The sequence below is a fragment of the Eschscholzia californica genome, unplaced genomic scaffold (assembly GCF_041429995.1).
Source record: "Eschscholzia californica isolate CP2 unplaced genomic scaffold, dmEscCali1.0.p SCAF_5, whole genome shotgun sequence".
Lineage (NCBI taxonomy): Eukaryota > Viridiplantae > Streptophyta > Magnoliopsida > Ranunculales > Papaveraceae > Eschscholzia > Eschscholzia californica.
Window position 1 is genome coordinate 43,737,585 of NW_028238472.1, and position 20,374 is coordinate 43,757,958.

The 20,374-nt window shown below is 36.9% G+C and overlaps 4 protein-coding genes across 5 annotated transcripts; 2 read left to right on the forward strand and 2 right to left on the reverse strand.

The window, feature by feature from the left end:
- The first annotated feature begins 1,322 nt into the window (after positions 1-1,322).
- LOC147539489 (DUF842-domain containing protein) lies at positions 1,323-4,464 on the forward strand. Its single transcript, XM_086644193.1, has 3 exons — positions 1,323-1,604; positions 1,694-1,831; positions 4,012-4,464. Exons 1-3 carry the CDS (start codon positions 1,476-1,478, stop codon positions 4,192-4,194), a joined length of 450 nt encoding a protein of 149 aa, XP_086500319.1. The 5' UTR covers positions 1,323-1,475; the 3' UTR covers positions 4,195-4,464.
- A 525-nt stretch (positions 4,465-4,989) lies between these two features.
- On the reverse strand, positions 4,990-7,063 carry LOC147539490 (cytochrome oxidase assembly protein). 2 transcript variants are annotated; one of them, XM_086641000.1, is made up of 2 exons: positions 6,960-7,063; positions 4,990-5,397 (listed from the first exon to the last, which is right to left on the reverse strand). In XM_086641000.1, the coding sequence occupies exon 2, from the start codon at positions 5,371-5,373 to the stop codon at positions 5,167-5,169; it is 207 nt and encodes a 68-aa protein (XP_086497126.1). In that variant the 5' UTR covers positions 5,374-5,397; positions 6,960-7,063; the 3' UTR covers positions 4,990-5,166. The 2 variants fall into 2 exon arrangements, with proteins under 2 accessions (XP_086497126.1, XP_086497127.1); XM_086641001.1 differs by having other exon boundaries at positions 4,990-5,374; positions 6,960-7,050.
- A 731-nt stretch (positions 7,064-7,794) lies between these two features.
- LOC147539491 (peroxisomal membrane protein 13-like) lies at positions 7,795-10,745 on the reverse strand. The gene is made up of 5 exons (XM_086640999.1): positions 10,567-10,745; positions 9,585-9,809; positions 9,094-9,446; positions 8,579-8,671; positions 7,795-8,334 (listed from the first exon to the last, which is right to left on the reverse strand). Exons 1-5 carry the CDS (start codon positions 10,589-10,591, stop codon positions 8,122-8,124), a joined length of 909 nt encoding a protein of 302 aa, XP_086497125.1. The 5' UTR covers positions 10,592-10,745; the 3' UTR covers positions 7,795-8,121.
- Positions 10,746-14,560: 3,815 nt separating this feature from the next.
- Positions 14,561-19,325, forward strand: LOC147539492 (uncharacterized). Its single transcript, XM_086642746.1, has 8 exons — positions 14,561-14,673; positions 14,778-15,103; positions 16,596-16,695; positions 17,141-17,206; positions 17,439-17,526; positions 17,860-17,942; positions 18,257-18,318; positions 18,876-19,325. Exons 2-8 carry the CDS (start codon positions 14,859-14,861, stop codon positions 18,988-18,990), a joined length of 759 nt encoding a protein of 252 aa, XP_086498872.1. The 5' UTR covers positions 14,561-14,673; positions 14,778-14,858; the 3' UTR covers positions 18,991-19,325.
- Positions 19,326-20,374: the final 1,049 nt, after the last annotated feature.

Below are 20,374 nucleotides of genomic sequence, written 5' to 3' on the forward strand. Positions count from 1 at the left end.
AATCCCAACTATCTATTTAGTCCAAGAAGAAGTTTTCTTCAATCTGACCACCATTGAAGGTTTAGCTAACAACAAGGTGGGAGATCAATGTGAGTGTTCGGTGTCCCAAGTAGAGGAGCTATAATTGGAGCTCTTGGTTTTCTCAAAAGCGACTAGAAAGGTTCGAAGGAAAATAACGATTAAGGTAATCTCTAACTTCTTAGTTCATTATTAGCTTATGCATGAGATCCCGGGGATACTAGTGTTAGACATATTAGATGTTTGAGATTCCGCTACCAATACTAGGAGACACCATAACCCAACAGGTACGCTAAGCAAGGTCGATGCTTTAATCCCCGAACATGGAAAGATAGAAGCTCGTCGCACGCTTACCAACTTCATCCTGAATCTTCCCAAAAATCTCAGTCGGCTAAGATCTCAAGTATTTAATTAACATGGGCTTCAAGAGTCTCAAATGATGAAACATCTCTTAGAGAATCTATCAACTCGACAGGATATCTACGAAGGATCCTTGAACCTAGGAACTTCTAAATATCCAAGATACGAGATAAACACAAAAAGGAAACCCTAAATCTCCAGACTACCGAAGAGTAGTCTAAATCCCGCACGGTGGATCTCAACCGCCTCAATCCACAACGTCTATCAACAGTCGGTCCAGAGCAGCCTATAGAAGGGGCATCACATCTTCTTAACAAGGTATGGTCACTTTACTTTCCACTAGGATCAGTCAATCCTCAATTCTTCAACTGCGAAAGGCAATCTGACTGTCTTGAGCGTCATATATGTTTCTGAACTCTTTACAGGTTTTCCCCCACGTTCCCAGGACCAGGAGCAGAAGCGGGGATCAAAAAAGCAGTATCATACATTCACACGCGATCCAACATCAAGTCTCTTATTTCAGACTGATAACCAGATTGATGTTTTTTAACATAAGCAGACTTGACTTAGGGAATTCGTACCAAGATAGTTTTCTTCTGAGTCCACCTGGCTACCCCAATAGTTGAAGTAAAAAAGACTTAGGCCCCCACTGGGTTTACTTACAAGAAAGTTTCCTTGGCCACCCCTAATTTTAGTTTAAACAACGGGTTTTGGACTTGCGAACAACAATTGTTGGGCTCAAGAAACTCTAGTATGTTGCTAAATTTATCGGGTACCACTCATGTAATACCGGTGGGCTCGGGCTCTGTCGTGGGCGGGGTTCGGGTAGAAGTTCGAATCCGTCACCCTGCCCATTAAATTTGGCGGGCCGGGCGGGTTGTACCTGAGCCGGGACTCAGTGCCCCGTGGTCAGTGACGGACTCGGGCCCACGAGCACAATTCCCACTTCGACCGTGAGTAGCTTGCCCAACCCCATTCCCACTCCTGGGATCTACATATCAGGTGCAAGTTTTGAATTCAACCTAAAACCCTAAACCTAAAACTCTGTTTGTGTTCTCTGTTTCTCTCCATTTTTTTTTCTAAAGAGAGCAAAAGAGATGAATCATTTAGCAGCAGCTGAAGAACGCATAGTTTCAGAGAGATTGAAACGGAAATTAAATGATGTCAATGTCGCAGCTCAAAATCATCTCTCTGTTATCACCGACCATGTCAATTTCACTCTCCAGGTTCCTCTTCTCTCTACTTTCTCTATCTAGGGTTTCAATACAGAATTTTCTTCTTCTATTCTTAATCTATTTTCTGTTTGTTTAAACAGCAAGCGTACTTCAAATGTGCGTATGATTGCTTTGATAGACGAAGGAGGCAAGAAGAGATAAATAATTGTGTTGAGAATTGCAGTATTCCGGTTATGAATGCTAACAATATGGTTGAAACAGAGATGGCCAAGTTTCAAGTAAGTTCATTTCTGTTTGTTTTTTTCTTTATGGAAATTTTAGGTATTTCATGATATGGTAAAGTTTTAGGTTTTCTTAGAACAGCATAGAATCAATTAGTTCCTTTTGTGATATAATATTATGGATTCTTGCTAGGTAAATGTGAATATCAACATCTTGAATGTCAAATAGTTGTGAAAGAACTGAATGATTTGAATTACTAAAAATAAGAAAATAATTACATTCATGATGAATTAGGTTTGCAGCAAAGCTGCTAAAAAATCCTGAAAGCTATATTGTTACAAACATTGCATCCCAAGAGACAGCAAAGTCATAATACGATTTGTAGTTTTGTACTTAGCCAACTTATCTCCCCCGAGACCAGGTGCATAGCAAAGCTTGAATCCCTTCGATGATGTTGTCCACTTTGACTATTTTGTTTTTGAAAATCGCGTTGTTTCTCGCCTTCCAAATGCCCCAGACTATAGCATGAGAGGATGCACTCCGTAATAATCTCGCTTTCTTGGGTTTCTTAATCGCTTCTTACTGGTCGAAAAAACTGAAAATGCTACGAGGCATAGTCAAGGAATCCTGAAACTGCGTAAGAAGAACTGCCAAACCTTAGCGGACACTACACAATGGATAAAAAAGATGATCTCTATTTTTCTCTACCTATTGGGACGGATTGCTCCTCATTTCCATAATTGATCTCAGTTGGAAGCTTCCCTAAGAGAGCTGCCCAAATAGAGAGTGAAACTAACTCTGGTTGGAATGCCTTTTCTCCACAACAAATCTGTGTTCCTAAGCTTATTTTCTGCTCCCTTTGTATACTTAAGATAGCACTGCTTAACAAGCTTAACAAGTCAATATGTGTCTACAGAAAATTATTTAGGGTCATCACATTTGGTATTTTACTATATAGGATATAGGATAGGATATGAACCAAAAAGAGTTTCTTTACAAGTCCATTGCCTAGATGCTTGTACGAAATTGTTCGAGTCTTGACCTTTTGGAACTAGACGCAGCCACAAGAGCTGAGTTCCGACCCGCTGAAGGGTTACTTCTGCAGGTGGAAAAGGAGTACGAGAAAAAGTAATGTTGGGAGTAAGCCGTGTAAGACTAAAGTACCGCTTGGTATAGCGGGCGTCATATACTATAGGAGGAGATATATCACATTGAGAGAAATGTCTAGATTAGAGCGAAACTTCTTGCAGGATTAGATGATGAACCTACCATTTATGCTCTTGCCAAGTTCCTACTTCATATTTAGAGGACCTTAGGCAAACAAAAATTGTGCTCCGACATTTTTAAATAAACAGTCAACACTTATGGTTTCTGACAGGGTTTCTAGTGTTTGATGAGAATTTGATCTCGAGTCTTGCCTTGATTACTTGTTAGGTATTGCCCAAGAGGACCATGACCTGAAACCTTTGTGTGTAGGTGTCTTATGTTTCCTGTTTGTATTGTAAGAAGCAGCTAAATATGTCAATGTTTGTGGCACAGTGGCACTATAACATGATTCTTCTAGATCAAGCTTGTAAGGGTAAGTTTCATAGATATGGAGTTTTGAAGGGTTATTTAGAATTTTCTGTCTTGGACTCTTCTCTCTGGAAGGAGCAACAACACAGATTAAAAGGGATGTCACATATTCAGCGTTTGGTCGGTATCTACTTTGTTAGTAAACAATAATAAGAATTAGATGCCTGTTAGTTAATTTATGAACATATAGAAATTAGAATACTCTCGTATGAAAACTTAATAAACATCATATGGAGCACCATGCTCATGATATTTCTCTCCGTATGTGCCTTATGCTGCTCATGTTGGGTTGTTTTCTGTTTAATTCCTGCTAAGACGTCTATCCATCAATTAGTTAAATGCCTGGAGTGACCTTAACCAAATTGAATGCTCGGCTACACCTAAGCACACCCAATTTAAAGTTGAAGAATTATTCTTCTGCTTAAGAACAATCCAAGCTAGAAATGTGTACTGCAGTTTAAATCGGTGGGAAGTAAATCTTCCATGCCATGGGTAAAGTGTAGAACATTCATGTAACGTGGATTAAATATTGGAAGCCCTCGGGGGTCAATTTTAGTGATGGTTATGAGCTTCTTATTACTGTATTTATATAGTAAGGTAGCAAAATATGGCATAATCCTTCTATCTTCTGTAGCGAACTTTATCAAGTTTTGGGTAACAGGAAAGGATGAACAGGTCATTGATGGTGTGCCAAGACAAATTTGAAGCGGCAAAAATCCAGCAAATTAAAACCGGAGCTATGAACGACTTGGAGTCCTGTGTTGACAACGCGATCCAAGAAAGCATCCAGCTCTTGCCTCATGTTGTTGATCGCTTGAAAACCACTCTATCTGTCGACAGATAGATCAAAACGTACCTTCTTCAAAGTCCGTTGAACTGGTTCATTTGCGGGACATATTTCTGTTGAAGCTCATTGAGGAGATGTTGGAATCTGAAGTTGTTTTTTATGTTTCGGGAAGGTAGACAAGGACAATTAGAACAAAATAATATTTATACTCGGAATTTAAAGATGGGGATTACTTTTCCGGGTGTTTTGCCCCCAATTTCTGATGAGTATAATTGTGTTTCTGTATACTTGAATTACTCCGCTATACATTTGCCTTTTTTCCACCAATTTCAATTTTGGGTATTAGTTTCTCGTAACTTACGCTCCTTAACCAAGGTAGCTTCCTTGACACACCAGACCCTTTCCCTGCAATCTTGTTTTCTTTTGCAATCTTGTTTTCTTTTTTTAATTTGTGAGGATGGGTCGAGGGAAAAGAAGGTGATCTAGTTATTGACAGTATAATATCTAGGTCTTCTACATTCATGCGTGCCACTTGATTTTGAATTTGAAGATCACAAATCTAACATGGTATCGGCCTAGGTCTATGCGTGGTAGGTTTAAAAGTCACATTTGCTCTATGACCTAAAAAAATATACGTGTTAGGAAGGGACGTGCAAGAATAATTCCACAGGAAAAAACAGTGATCCCAAGAACAAAATGTTTAGATCCACTATAGTTCAACGACAATGGATGGCCGCTTCGTCTAAGATGCTATGTTGGAATCATCTAGTTCGTCATTAAACATTTGGTACACTATGCTGCAATACTTTCTATAACGTGTAGGTGTTAGAAAAGTGAAAGCAGTAGTTTTCGTTTTGAATGGATAGAAAAGCTTATTGTATAACACGCTTTAGTAGGATAAGGTTTACATATTTGCCAAAAACATCAAAAAAGAACCAAATGAAGGTTGAAACTCTTTCCTGAGTAAACACCGTCTGATTTGAACATCTAATAAAATAAAATAGAAGGGACACAAACAGATGAGAAGACTCAAGCCTTCGGCAAGCTAGACTCCGTGATCTCGTTCTTGTTCTTCAGATCTTCAAACTTGTCGATAGCTACTTGCAGCTCGTCTGTACCTCCTACAGCTCTCATTGTATAGAAATACACTCCAAATACAAAACTTGTTAAGCCTCCAGCTACTACAAAGTTTTTAGTCTTGGGACCAAGGCTGTTGAAACTCAAAAAGCTAGACATCCTGCCGAAGAGTGACACTATGTGCTATTAAAAATTGAAAAAAAAAACACAAACAAATGAGGGGCATAATCCAAAACCCACTTTTCCATATTTAAGATAAAATAAATGGGATAATTAGCCTCAGAGATATATTACGGAAGAATTCAAGTCGTCCATGGGCATAAGAGGAAATAGTTTGCCTAAAGTTGAATTGGACTAATGCATGCATAAGTATATATACCACTCACACCCACACAAACATAAGTACACACAAACACAAACATATATATATATATATATATATATATATATATATATATATATATATATATATACCTTCTAAACAATTCCTAAAGCAAACAACTTGAATAACGTGCCTGATGGGATTGTTCGTGTCACAAGCACGGGTTAAACCGAAAAAGTTATATATAAGAGCTACTCAATCAGACATTAAATGGGACACATTTCGAGGCATTAGTGGTATTCCTCATGCTATATGGATGTCTACGTATCAATTTGAACTAAAATTATCATGTATCCTGGCATGTTTATGTTCAAAAATATGATTACCAAGATTTGAGCCTAAATATATAAAGAACTACTTAGGCATATCTCAGCTTAAAATCATTAGGTTTTGTTCTATAATAACATGATGTATTTAGATGACTGTGTAAAAGTAACAAAGATTTGGCATACTCTCAAACTAGTATAGTAGTATGGTCCTTCCTTTCTAACCCATTGATTGAAAGATCAAATACATCTTTTGGAACCCTTGAAATGGAGAGACAAGCTACCCCAAAAACACTTTCTTTTGTGGAACTGAACCCGATGGCACCTAAGGTCTTTTGACTTCAACTATTAGAGTAGTGTAATAGTCCCACATTGCTCGCAAGAGTGTCCAGAGACTGGGCTATAGGTGTATGCTCAAGCTTAGTAAGTACCGAGGCCTTTTGGGTGGGTTTGTGGTGCCTTCCCCAAGAACAAAACCCCGTACCTGTGTGAGGTGGTCAAAGCGGGGACAATATCAGCAACTGCTAAGGCTTGGGGCGTTACACGTAGTTAGGTGGACTCAGACGAAAAAATTTCTTGGTATGGGCAGATGGAGATAGAGAGGGTTACCTCACTCCCTCCATCTCCCTTTCTACTCTTTGGTTTTGCATACAAAAGAAATAGGGATCCCTCCCTCTCTTGATCTAAACAGGACACACTAAGAATGAAATAGTATGCTACTCAGCACAAGAAACCCTAAGAACAAACTAGTAATTCTGCTATAACAACAATGCATATGCTTCTTCCTAAACTGAATTAGGATTAGTTCAAAAGGCTAAGACCTAACTTAGGGGAAACGAAAACTATGTGGTGGTTCGATGTTCTTTTATATTATCATAAGACCTAATTTATCATCAATAAGAGATGATTACAAGAATAAAGAAAAGGGTTTTAACATCAAAGATTAAAACTGGAAAAGAAGAAGAAGATGATAATGATGAATTAATTAAATAGGTAGTGTCTATGTCAAATAAGAGCTAATTTCATCTGAAACATATAGTACATGGATAAAACATAAAATTGATGAAAACAAGTTAAAGAAGAAGAAGAAGATTTACCTTGAAGTTTGATGATGACAGCTGATTTGAAGTAGTAGAAGTAGTAGAAGCGTTCTTCCCCTCTTTCTCTCTCTCAATCAACTGTTTTGATCGATTAGGGCCAAGGTGGTAAGAGTGAGTGGGAGAGATTGATTCATTCCAAGTCAAGTCGAGTGGGCTTGGATAATCGGGCCCAAAAATTTCATTTTTATTACAAGCACCTTCAGCGCTTTTGTTTGTATGGATTCTTCTACGCTCGCGCTCTGAACTGCCAATCGTGATAACAAAGGGATTTCGCTTTTTTCCTAGGCTCGAATGGTTGTTCAGAAACTCTAGCTAATGTCCATGCTGATTCCAGTAGACATGAACCAGATAATTTGTTAGTTGTGGTGGACTTCGTTTTCCAAATCTTCCAGGTTCGAGTAGGTGTGTTACTTGGGGATGGATTAGTCAGAACGAGAGAGGGATTTGCAACAAAGTTTCGAGTTCTTAATCTTCGAGCAGGAATTGAGACTTGCATTATGTCACGAGATGCAACTGACTTACGAGATGCAACTGACTTACGAGATGCAACCGACTTTCGATATTACACACGACTCGATAAAAGAAGAGTTTGGCCACCAATCAACTAGACCGGGAACAGGAAGGGACGCTTATTTTATTTATTTTCGTTGACCAGCAGAAAATGAAACAGAACTAAGAGATAGTAGGTTAAGCCATGTTCAGTAATCACTAGCTTCCCTTCTAGTGGGTCTAGATCTCCTCACAAATTGCTAAAGATAAACGATCGAATATCATTAAGATTCTTAAGATGTAGAAAGGTTAAAAGGGTAAAAGAGTTGAGTCAACAAGAAACTCCTGCAATTCTGAACTTTATATCTTCCTTTCATCAACAATTTAAAACACATAATTACTCCTCCAACATACAACAGAACAAATGACAGGTTTATGCTACAAGGAGAAGATTATGAGCATCAATCAATGAACACTTCTTTGTCTTCCAACTTTCTTTTTTCATTACTTCTCCACCTATGGCTATGAGAGAGAATTGACTATTATTATCTCTAGTTCTTTCAGGGACGAATGTTCTTGTTCAATCATTTACCACTTCTCCTCCCCCCTAAGCAACTTTCCCTTATTCAGATGCATCATCAACAAAATACAAGAAAAAGAATTTCATCACTCATTGACCATCATTTCCCCAAGCATTGTCCCAAGCTCCAACAGGACCGGCCTTTGGTCCATCAATGTAGTTTTGACCACCATGTCCGTTCTGTGGACCAGGAAGCCCGTCTGGACCCATTGGATGTACTTTCCTAGGCTTCGTTCTAATTCCAAGCACTCTCAGTACAAATCTTGCTAGCTCACCATATAATACACCAGACCGATCAAATAGCTGCAGAAAGTAGCTTTTTGTTAAAGAAAGATAGGAAGTCTTGATTTCTTATCAACGAAAACATTTTGTCAAATGAGATCTTAAACTGCAACTAACATATGTTTGCCTAACTACTGACTTAGTAACAACTTGAATCAACATGGGTGAACCAAGTGTTCCGTTAAAATTCACCTACTCAATTGAGAGCATATTTATCATTACAAATGGGGAGATATGAAACTGAAAATAGAAGTATGATGAATACCTGCAGCATTGCTGACATGAACATGTGCATTGCCTGGGTGTTCTGATCTATGAGGATTGATATGCGGCCAAAAAACGTAACTACACCTTGCATCTGCCGAGAGAAATAAAATAAAGTCCATAAGAAATCCAAAAGCACCTGCCAATTCTCCCACTAGAAGTTTGTTTTTTAATCCAAATGAGTTGCTTTTATCACATCACAACTATGGTTTTGTATTTATGCCCAAATTTTATCATTTACAAAGAGTTATTCGAGCAATACTTCAGCACCTCATCAACAAAATATATGCAAGAACAATAAGCTGTGAATATAAAAAACCGGAGACGATCAATGCAACTTTGTCGTTGTAACTTGTAAGCATATTAAACAGCATAAGTAGTATAACAACTAGACAGGCTGTCTCTAATCCTGGACCATGTAAAGAGAGGGACGGTGACGAATGATTAAGAACGAAGATACAAAAAATAACTGGGCATAGAGATTATAAAAGAAATAAACAAATTTGTAGGGCTTACCACTCGAAGGAAAGAAATCCAAAACCCTGGTGGTTGTGCAGGACCATTATTTGGATCTTGATCACCATATGGACCAAGACCACCCATACCACCCATACCGCCCATACCACCCATACCACCCATGCCACCCATCCCGTACCCGCCCATTGAACCTCCTAAACCACCTCCGTACATACCAGAACTTCCATACATACTAGAACTTCCATACATACTAGAACCTCCATACATACCTCCACCGTACATGCCACCCCCACCATATGTCCCTCCTAATCCACCACCATATGTTCCTCCTAATCCACCACCATACATGCTGGAACCATATCCCGATCCGTAATTCGAAGTTGAATTATAACCTGCATTGGATATGTCAACATCAATTAACTTATGTGTTTCTGTTGTTTTAGTGTCTGTTTTCTATATATAGTAGGTGCTAATTATTAGTAACTAAGCAATAAGTGATAAACGGTGTCAGAGCGAAGTATTGGTATTACCGCCATAGCTGTTGTTTGGCTGCCAAGGCCTTGGTGGTACAGGCCTGGCTAGACCAGTTGTGTTAACAGCAGAATTGCCGTGAGCATTAGAAACAATTTCTCCAGGTCTGGCAGTCCCTGAAGCTTCAACGACGTTACTCGTGCTACCAGCTGAAGGAGGTTTAAAAGGTGCCGGACCAGATGATGAACCAGCTCGTTCCCAAGGTTTTGGTGGGGGATTATTACCTTCAACAACAAATTTCATATCCCAAATGTAGCAATCAGTAAATAGATAACATAATTGAACAGTTAGAGTGAGATGAATGTAAAAATGATATAACCATGTTAAGATACCATAAATCCATTAACTCAGACAACCTAAGGCTGATTAAGATAGGGTTTCAAGGGACTCTACTTGGAGTATAAGAAAAGCATGGGTCAATCCAATTAAGGCCCAGATTCGAACAAATGCGAAAATAAGGTTACTCGAAAAATTAGAAACACCCATAGCAAAAACCCAAGGATGAGCTGATGAAGTAACAATTATCATCTATTTCAGCTCATACCCCCCTTCCCCATATTGTAATTATTCCTCTTTCTTCAATATTAATTCAAATGATTCAGCAAAATACTGATCCGATTTAAGCAAAATTCGTCAAAACCTTTGCGTAATCTTTTTGTAAATAAAGTAAAACTTGTAACATCTATAGAAAACAATTCATTTCTCACAAAAAGACCTTAACTTTCACACAATTAGCCTCTAATAAATGAATCGTAATAGTAAGATTTAGTGATCAAATACTAGAAAAAACAAATCATTTATCACATCCTATCATCATAATCCTTGTATGAAAGATCTATAGATAATCAAGCTCAAGTAATTATAGAGAAATTCAGCAGAAAACTAAACAAACTACAATCAATTGAAACAGAAGGAGAGAGTAGAGAGAGAAAGAAAGAAGAAGGAGAAAGTAGAGAGAGAAAGTAGAGAGAGAGAAATCACCTCCTGATTGAGGTCTAGGTTCCATGGCGGTAGTAAAAAAGACACATACAATTTTGAGGTGGAGTTAACGATGAAGAAGATGAGATTCTCTTTTAAGACAGAAAAAAGAGAGAGAGAGAAATGAGGGAGTCAAGTCCTGACAGAAGAAGGAAGGAAGAGGCCGACTGAATTTTGAAGATAAGAAGAGAGTATTATAGGTTGTTTTTCAATAATACCTCCAGTGACGTCTTCCTTTTCTCGATTACGTCAACTACCACGATAAATCCATCTCAATAACTGTCCACCGTCCATTGTTACTTACTTTCAGTACACCAGTTTAGTAACTCTTCCACGTTGTTCAAAAAAATGTTTAAAAAAGTTTATGATCCAATCTTCCCAAAATATGGATATTTAGTCCCACGTTCAAAAAGATAGATTTGGGCGTGATTTGTGGGATTTATTAGCAAAAAATGGATAGAAACAAATCATAATTTCTCTCTCCTCTAAACAAATTTGGAAATTAAATTTATTCTTTCCTACTATCCGAATCAATCAGAAACCAAAATCCTAACCAAAACGAAACGCCATCACCACACATATTTCCAAATTAATTTTCTCTCTCTTCTTTACAAATTTGGAAACCGAATCAATTTTCTCTTATCTTACTATGTAATTTTTTTTTTTCGAGTCAAATCAATTTTCTCTCACTTAACTTTCAGATTTGGAAAGAGTATATTTTCTAGGATCACGTGATTTGGGGGTTAATATACAAAACATATACTATATCACTTTCTCTCACTTAACTTTCAGATTTGGAAATAGCATCTTTTTCTGGGAACATTAAAGCAGCATTTGTTTTCGTTTTTACTCATACATAAATACACATCGAATACAAATTATGAAACAAATACGTAAATTATGTGTTATTTATGACGAGAAAACCATCATTTGTCATGTATATAACGTAATTTATCAAATGTATGTGGGTCTTGTTCAACAAATTACACATAATTTCTTTTACATTACACATCGTTTACATTCTGTTACAAAAAAAACGTACAAAATCTTCTCTGGTTAAAAAATGATGCCCATCCATGTACTCTCCATTTGTAGTCTTGAGCAGGATAAACAACAGTTACACTATATTGTCGAACAGCATATCCAAATGCTTTTGCACCACCAAGAAACAACTGACCAACTTCAGTAAATATTTTATCCCAGCCATCAGGTTTTAGTTTCGATTACTTTGATTTGATGATTCTGTTTGAAATTCCATCTGTTATATCAAATCTACACACATAAATACACATACATTACACAAAAAAAAATCATATATTGTATTATAAACTACATGTACAGTTCCGTAAATTATGTATGATGTTTGTCAAATTTTGACAATATTTGAAGATTTTGAGTAGTTTGGTAAGCTTAACAAGGTTACTGTTTTGGGTGAAAAGTACGCGTAATGGTAAATAAATAATGCATAATTTATGTGCACTTATACGATGTTTTATAATTTATTATAAATTACATATAATGTATAACAAATTACGCATATTTCACATTCTCTTATAAAAACATGGTTCGGAAGATGTTTGCGTAATGTACTAGAAAGTATGAAAAGTTATTGTAAATTACCTATATTGTATATTCTGTTATGATAAACGTATGGAATAACACCTGGTTCATAAAATTATACGAAATCAAAGATCTAAGGTAAAGAAATATCAGAAAATCAAGAAGCTTAAACCTAAATTAACATACATTAATAATAACATGTACATTTCAGTAAATTATATATAATGCATGGCAAAGTACGATTGTTTACTTGGTTAAGAGGAGCTGAGCTTTATACGCTTGTCGTGGCATCTTTGCAGGTATGAAAAGGTAGAGTAATGTTGGATAAATTTTTAATATTGTATGCACATCTATAATATGTATCTGATATCAATGATAAAGTACGTATAATTTGTATTAAAAATACACATATATATTATTCAGTAATAATAACATCTTACAAGTTCGCGTAATTTACTGGAAAGTATAGAAATGTATACTAAATTAACTGTATTGTACATTTTGTTACGAGAAACAATACGGATAATCACCAGGTTCGAAAATTATACGGACAGATAGATCTTATCTGAAGAAAGATCAGAAACCACAGAAAATTAAACATAAATCTAAAAAAATATGATATGATAATCAGATGAAAACAAAACATAATCTGTTTGAACGAATCAGTAAAGAAGGATTAACCATCCATATCATAAACAGTTATGAAAATCTTAGAGAGAGAAAATAAACAGGAAAACAAAATGAATAAATCTGTTACGATTAATGTTAGAGATAAAGAATCTGTTACTTTAATCTGAGAAGCTGATGAAGGATGAATGTTTGTAAAACCTGATTAAAAGACGAATGTTTGAAAATCAATCTAATGAAGATGAAACAAGATTTCAGAATTTAATGGAGGTTTTGTTATGTAAATCGGATTTAGAGAGAGAATAAAGAGGTTTTGGTTAGTGAAAATAATGTAGCTAACAAACCTTTGCTTAGAAACGTGATTGGAGAGAGAATGTGGGAGATAAAAATGGAAGAAGATATTTATGGATTTTGAAGATAAATCAGTTGTAATATACGAGGAAGGTTAGATTTAGAAACGTGATTGGAGAGAGAATGTGGGAGATAAAAATGGAAGAAGATATTTATGCATTTTGAAGATAAATCAGTTATAATATATGAGGAAGGTTAGATTAGAAATTATGATTTAATTGGTATTCTAGGAATTTGTGTTTTCTCTCTAAATGTATACAAATGGACTAGATACCTATTTACATTATTATTTTGATTTTCAAACCCTTTAAGGAATTAGAGAGGACTAATTGTCATATTAGGACCCGTTTTTAGGACTATAAGCTCAAAAATTCAATAATTTATGTACCAGTGAAAATTAAACTGGAAATTTGTTATTGTTTAGGTTTAATGTGACCAACTCATTGTTTTGCGTCTCATCTGTCCGACCGTACGTTGTGGCCTCTAAAAATTGAAAATATTTCAACTCTTTTCAGAACTACCTTTAGAAACAAAAAATGAATTAATTCTCAAAAAACATAAGGTACGGCTTATGATAATTGAGTGAATCTATACGATTCCCTCATAGACGAAATTGTCTGTTGTTTGATCTTTGAAGGTTTAGGACTTTGAAGTTATAGTAAAAGGCCAGCGCTTTGGGGAAAGCTAAATAGTTTCCGGGGTGTGAAATTTTAAATGGAATATGTACGAATTTAAAAAAATTTCCGGGGAAATAAATTTTAAGGGGAGATAAAGAAAAACACTCCACCTCACCTCACTCTCTCTCCACCTCACCTCTCTCTCTCTCTCTAGAAACTCCGGTATGTTGAAGAACAGACCGGAACAGACCAGATCGGTCTGTGTTCTTCAACAGACCAGATCGGTCTGTTCTTCAACAGACCAGATCTGTTCTTCAACAGACCGATCTGGTCTGTTCCGGTCTGTTCTTCAACAGACCGGAACTCCGGCGAAGGGAAACCCCTTCGCCGGAGTTTCTAGAGAGAGAGAGAGTGAAAAAAAATGTTTTTTTTTCATGGTCGCCGGCCGGAAAATACCTAATCGGAGAAGATAAAGAGATGAGGTGAGGTGGAGAGAGAGAGCTGAAGTGGAAAAGTTATGTTGCTTTCCCCCTAAATAAAATTGTCAAATAAAATTGACCAATTTTTGACCAAGTCTTCACACCCCTGAAACTATTTAGCTTTCCCCAAAGCGCTGGCCATAGTAAAAATGTCTTAACAAAACTCAAGTGAGAGAGAGAGAGCGAACCAGTCGGAGAAGGCACCGCAGTTGTCACGGTTTGACTGTGGTCAAATTCTTTTGGGAGGCGCTTACAGCAATTAGGAAGGGCGCATTTAGACGCTCCCTTTGCCGTTTTGACCCCCTAAAATTCCGGCTTCATCTATGTTTTTTTTAACAGAAAGGGGAAGAAATGCATAAAACTGAATTTCTTCCTCCATTAATTCTTTTTAAGAGGTTCAAAACATCTGAAAATTCTCTCTCTCTCTCTAGGTTTTAATCCATATGCAGAAACAGAATTTCGTGAAGAAGGAGAAGGTAACTTTGATCTAACGAACTAACGGAGCTTTCTTTCTTTCAATTTGAGCTCTGGTCTTTCCGATTCTCGGTTTTGATGTTTTCATTTTTTTCTTTACCCGAAGCAAGAAAAGGATATTTGGCGGGAAAAATTGGCGGTAGATATTGAGTATTCTAGTAGAAATTAGGTTTTTTTTTGGTTGATAATGGCTGCAAGTGCAAACCCTTCTGGGAATAAAGAGAGTAATAACAATACTAGTAATGGTCACAATCCTCCTTCTAATGGATTGAAAAACAACAACCGTGGAACTGGTGATGGAAACCCTAACAAAATCAACCGGAATTCAAAGAATTCTTTTAGGTCTCCTGCTTTAAAGCATCATCCTGATCCAGGTTTAGCTTTAAACTGGACAGATGAAGAACAACTGATCTTGGAACAAGGGCTTATGAAGTAAGTAAATTATCAGAACTTCCCCTTTTTTTTTTAAGTTTTCTCTAATATTTTTTTTTTCTTAATTCAATTCTTAGGTCTTATAAAACCCTGGGTCATCTTGTTTGAATTATTTAATTTAGTTTCCATGAAAGTTTAGATATTAGGCTTTATCATAGTTCTTGTGCAATAGTGAATTAGGCATCTTATTATTGTTTCTCTATTAGAAGGTTGTGGTGGTTAGCTAAGATCACATGGTTCTTGAAATTCTTAATTTCGTATTGGATTCCATGTACCCGTTTTGGAATCTGATACTCCAATTTGGCTTACCGGAATATACAGCCTTATAAACCCAACTTCTTTGTAACCTAAACTAATTGAGTTGTTAACTTATCGATTTTATGTTGAACTAGTTACAATTTTAAATTTAATAGAAAACAAAGAAATGGCTATGATTAGGTGTATATATTCCATATACATCATAGAGAGTATTTAAATCATAGTATAAATAGTTTAAACGTACCAGACCCTAAAATAGTGTACCGAAAAGGTATACTCCTAGCGCAACCGATACTCATGGTAGCGTACTATGGTATACCAGTACCTGTACCACGTACCAGAGCGATCTGCCTCGGTGCCTCCCATGTAACATTGAATTGGACATTGGTGGACGAATATTTTAGTGGAGAATACGGTGTTGTTGCTTGTGTTCCTATTCTCTTGTATCCTAACATAGTAGATTTTGGTAGAATTCGCTTAAACTTACTATAAATCTATATAACACGGGAGATCTGTATGAGTATCAGCATCTTAAGTTATTGCGAGGTGTATGGTAGGGTGAGCGGCAAAAGGCCTAAAAAGGGACACTACGGTTCATATATATCTTCTTCTCTTATTTTTTATTTCCTTTCATCTTTACTCGCGATATTTCTGTGTTTTAGTTTTGGATCAGCTGTTGTTACATTTGAGACAAAGCATGTTAATTTAGATTCGTGTTGCGTGCCCCCTCTAACACGTTTATCTGCACTGCATGCATACACAATTCCTACATACAAAATTTCACATTGTATACCTACTGAAATGATCACAAGTGGCTTAAAGATCCCATTATTCGACGCGGCAAATAAATTAAATAAAAGTATCCATGTTGCATAGCTTAAAGTGGTTTAGAAGAAAGTAGGCAGAAATATGAAAGATAAAATCCATATCATTGACAGCTACTTTCGATATTCTTTTTTTGGGTTTGAACATTTAGTTTATGTTTGGCACTTTTTCCTTTGGTGCTGCAAAAAGAACCTTAACCATGTTTAGCTCTCTCTCTCTCTCTCTCTCTCTCTCTCTCTCTCTCTCTCTCCTCTTTGTTTGTATCATAAACTTATTCTATCATATTTAGATTCATTGTTCATTTGTGCCATCGTTTCTGCTCTATAAAAGTATAAAACCGAGTTATGAGCTTCCTGCATGAGTTTATGATAACTGATTGATGACCTTATTCACTCCTCAACCCTCCCAGGTATGCTTCTGAACCAATTATAAGTCGCTATACAAGCATTGCTTTGGAGCTACCAGAGAAGACAGCACGTGATGTGTCCCTTCGCCACAGATGGATGAACGTGAGTTTTGTAACTTGACTTCGCTTTAAACATCATATGCTTACATCCTCTTTGTGTACGCACCATTACAAGTATGTTTCTGGTAAAGTGTGAGGCTATAAAGAGACAAGTTAATCAAAAACTGATGAGAACATGAGAAAATCAAATTGCGAGTTCTAGAGATGCTAGGTAGTGCCTACCTTATTTAGAGACAGTTGAAACTTATGACATCCATTAATTGGATGAAGACAATAACGACAATAACTATCACTCGAAAAATACCAGAAATAATCCAGACATTAGTTATCCAACATTTCCTATTGTGAACTAATAGTGTTTATGTGATCTCTGTTTGTTATTCAGATCTCGTTCTAAGTATTTTGTTTTTGTTGTTGAGATTATCCTTGTTAATTCTGTCTTATTTTGATTAGAAATCTTACTTGCTGGTATTGACTTTTGTGTCCAGAAAAAAGAGAATAGCAAGAGAAGGAAAGACGATCTTAATTTAACAAGGAAAAATAAAGACAGAAAGGTAGGATGTATTAATTTTCTGTTTGTGTCCAGGCCTTGTTCTATGACCATACTCCTGCGCGGAGGAGGTTATGGTGACTGATTGCGCCAACCTCTGATGCTGATGAACTTCAGGCTGAGACAATAGTTAGCACTTAGCAGGATATTCAGCACCTTTGTACAATTATTAGAGCGGATCTTCTTATTCAGGATTTGCAGTACTTGACTTCTTATTTCAACTTCAATTTTCACAGGAAGTGCTGGACCCTTCAACGAAGTCGTCATCTCACTATGCTTTACCTATGATCCCCATGGACAATGAAGATGACATTTCTTTCGAAGGTATGAGGTCATGATTTCTTTCTTTTCTCTATTGTCTAGTTGGCTTTGACACAAACTAGAAACTTTCGGTTGGAATACATGTTATAGCTTTTTTTTTCTAAATGGTAAGTAGAAGTCTAGATGATCTTTGGATTGAGAATAGATTTTTGTTAATGTAATAGCAATTCTGACAACCTATACGACAGCCACATTCTAACCAATGATAAATGACATTATAGTACAATAATCTTAGCTTATGGTGTCTGTCAGTCTGTGGTTGTTAGTTAAAATATCTGACGATAAAATTATTTACTATTTTAGTCGTTGATATGAATAAGTGGTTCCCATTTGCAGCCATCGGTGGTGCAGCAGGACAACTGCTCAAGCAAAATGATCAGGCCTTCAATCAAATTTCCACAAATTTCGCATACTGTCAGGTAATTTATAATAGATATGGAGGTCAATTCTTTCAGATAAGAGACCACCAATACTTTTTTTGGTGCTCTTCCTTAAGAAATGAGAATTTTCTCTTAACTTCTGAAAGAGTGATGCTAAACCCTTGCCTTGGTTACCGAATAACAGTCAATCTAAGGTTTACAAGTTAAATGAAGGTTTTGCATCTAGTGTTTTGTTATCCTTATTCCTTATCCAACAGCTTTATGACATTCTTGGTCGTCTTCTGCGTTTGCACAAAACACCTGTGTATGATGTTTCTGGGTGCACTGATCTATCTGTTATGTTTGTCTTGTAGTACATGGAGAACATTAACCTATTACGCCAAATTCGGGATAACATTCTTACCATCTCGAAGGAGTACGTAACAACTCTGTTATTTATATGTTAGCCTGTTCTTTTTTTTTTTTGAGAAATCGGCTACGGTCTACGTTAGTCGTTACAAGGCATTGATACATCATGAAGATGTGATAAGCACGATAACCGCCTGAGTTAAACATTAATGAAAGAGGCTTAAAGCCCAACAGCACGAAAGAGGCCTAAAGCCCGACAAATTTATTACATTATTTATACCTTTTATACATGCGCCCATAGTGAATTGAACCCTCTGGCTTGCGTAAAAGTGCACATGTTGATGATGTCTGTGTCTGCACTCCTCACTCCGCAGTTCATCTCTCATCCTTAATTTTATTGCCGATGTGAAGTTTGTGCATCAGTGCATGTCTATCATTTTCTGTTGACATGAAATTTTTTTCTGAAACTAATGGAGGTTTATTCTTGAAATGGCTATGTAATGGAAGGAGTTGGAACTCTAATGCCCTATAGATTCACTTCGAGAGTCTAACCGTCTTTAACGTTCCATCATTTTCATCATCGGCTCGTTTTTTATTTCGCTAACATGTGATTTGTTTGCACAGCTTGAACGACAATGCGCAAGGATTAATGAAGCAGATGCCACCACTTCCGGTAACACTGAACGAAGAGCTCGCAAACTCCATCCTTACGCCATCGCTACCCACTATGCACCAATAGCAGATTCCCTCATCCTAGAAATTGAAGTTCAGCAGAGTTAACTAGTACAACCCTTCTCTCTTTTTCACTACAGGTTGATCCTCCTCCCCTCCTCTAAGCATGTCGAGGGAACAATTAAACTGAAGCAGGCCACTGATTCAAAATAATTCAGTCTTTGTGTATATATATATCCACGCACCTGCGTGTGGAGTGAAGCTTAGTTGTTGAAAGTAGTATTATTGGTAGAATAGAACAATTTAGTCTTGATTGTTTCATTTGGTGTTTTTGTTAGGTAAAATTAGCAATGGAAACACACAAAAATCATCTTATTGTGTAATGGTTTGTCTTTCTTGTTACCCATTCTCGGTAGTCTTTGCACATTACAACATAAACCGCGTAACTTGTAGACCTTTCTCGACATCCTTCTTTTCCAAACCTTGCAGCCATGTAAAGAGTGTCTTCTTATAACTTCTAATGAGTTATTAGAGATGGATATTGTTGCATCTCTTTGGCCATGCGTCCGCACCTCGTATTCAACAACCATGTGAAGGCAAGAGTTGTTGCACGGACCCTTCTATTGGAGAACATTATTGCAGTAGCGTGGTTGAGAATTTGCTGACTCGGTGTCAAATTCTATCTGGAGCCCTTTATACGAGAATGTAAACACTGTTGTAAACTGAGATGTGGATGCCCATATAGTTTTCTTATTGATGTGTTTCCCGAACAGGCACCGATCGATTTGTTCTTTATTATCTCTCGTCTTCTCGTGTGAATGACCTAAACATTAAAAAAATGCAGCAGCGGCTGTAAAAATAGAAAATCAAATTCAGCAAATTTGCAACGACAAAACAGCATTTTGCTGTTCACTTCAGATCAGCAACGGTTTCTGCTTCTGCCGCCTTAGCTATGTTTCCGCAGTCAATAAGAAGAGTTGCATGCGCAGCCCATTTGCATTGACGTTTTGGAATTTTATGAAGGAATACTATGCCTAGTCGAATCGCCCTTATATTTTCAACTTCGAAAGAGTTTTTTGACACTTTCTCAGGGTACTTCCTCTGTCACTTCTTATTTTGCACAATTAAACTTACCCGAATGAGCTTGAGATCCATAATGCATCCTCGCCCTTGTGTTTGTGGGGTTTGGGAAGGCAACTCTTGAATACCACAACACAATATGTATTTTGGAGTTTCTAGAAGGCCTGTGTGACAAGTTTGATGTCGTTCGTAGGAATATCCTTCTCATGACCCTCTTCCTCCATTTAGAAAAGTTTATAATCTTATCAAGCAAAAGGAGCAACAACAAAATATCTTTGTTGGTTCTCCCTTCGACTATTTTGCCCTTAAGGCGAAGTTTCAGGCGTCTCACCTACCAATTGCAGATGCTCCACAACAAGGAAAGAAACTCC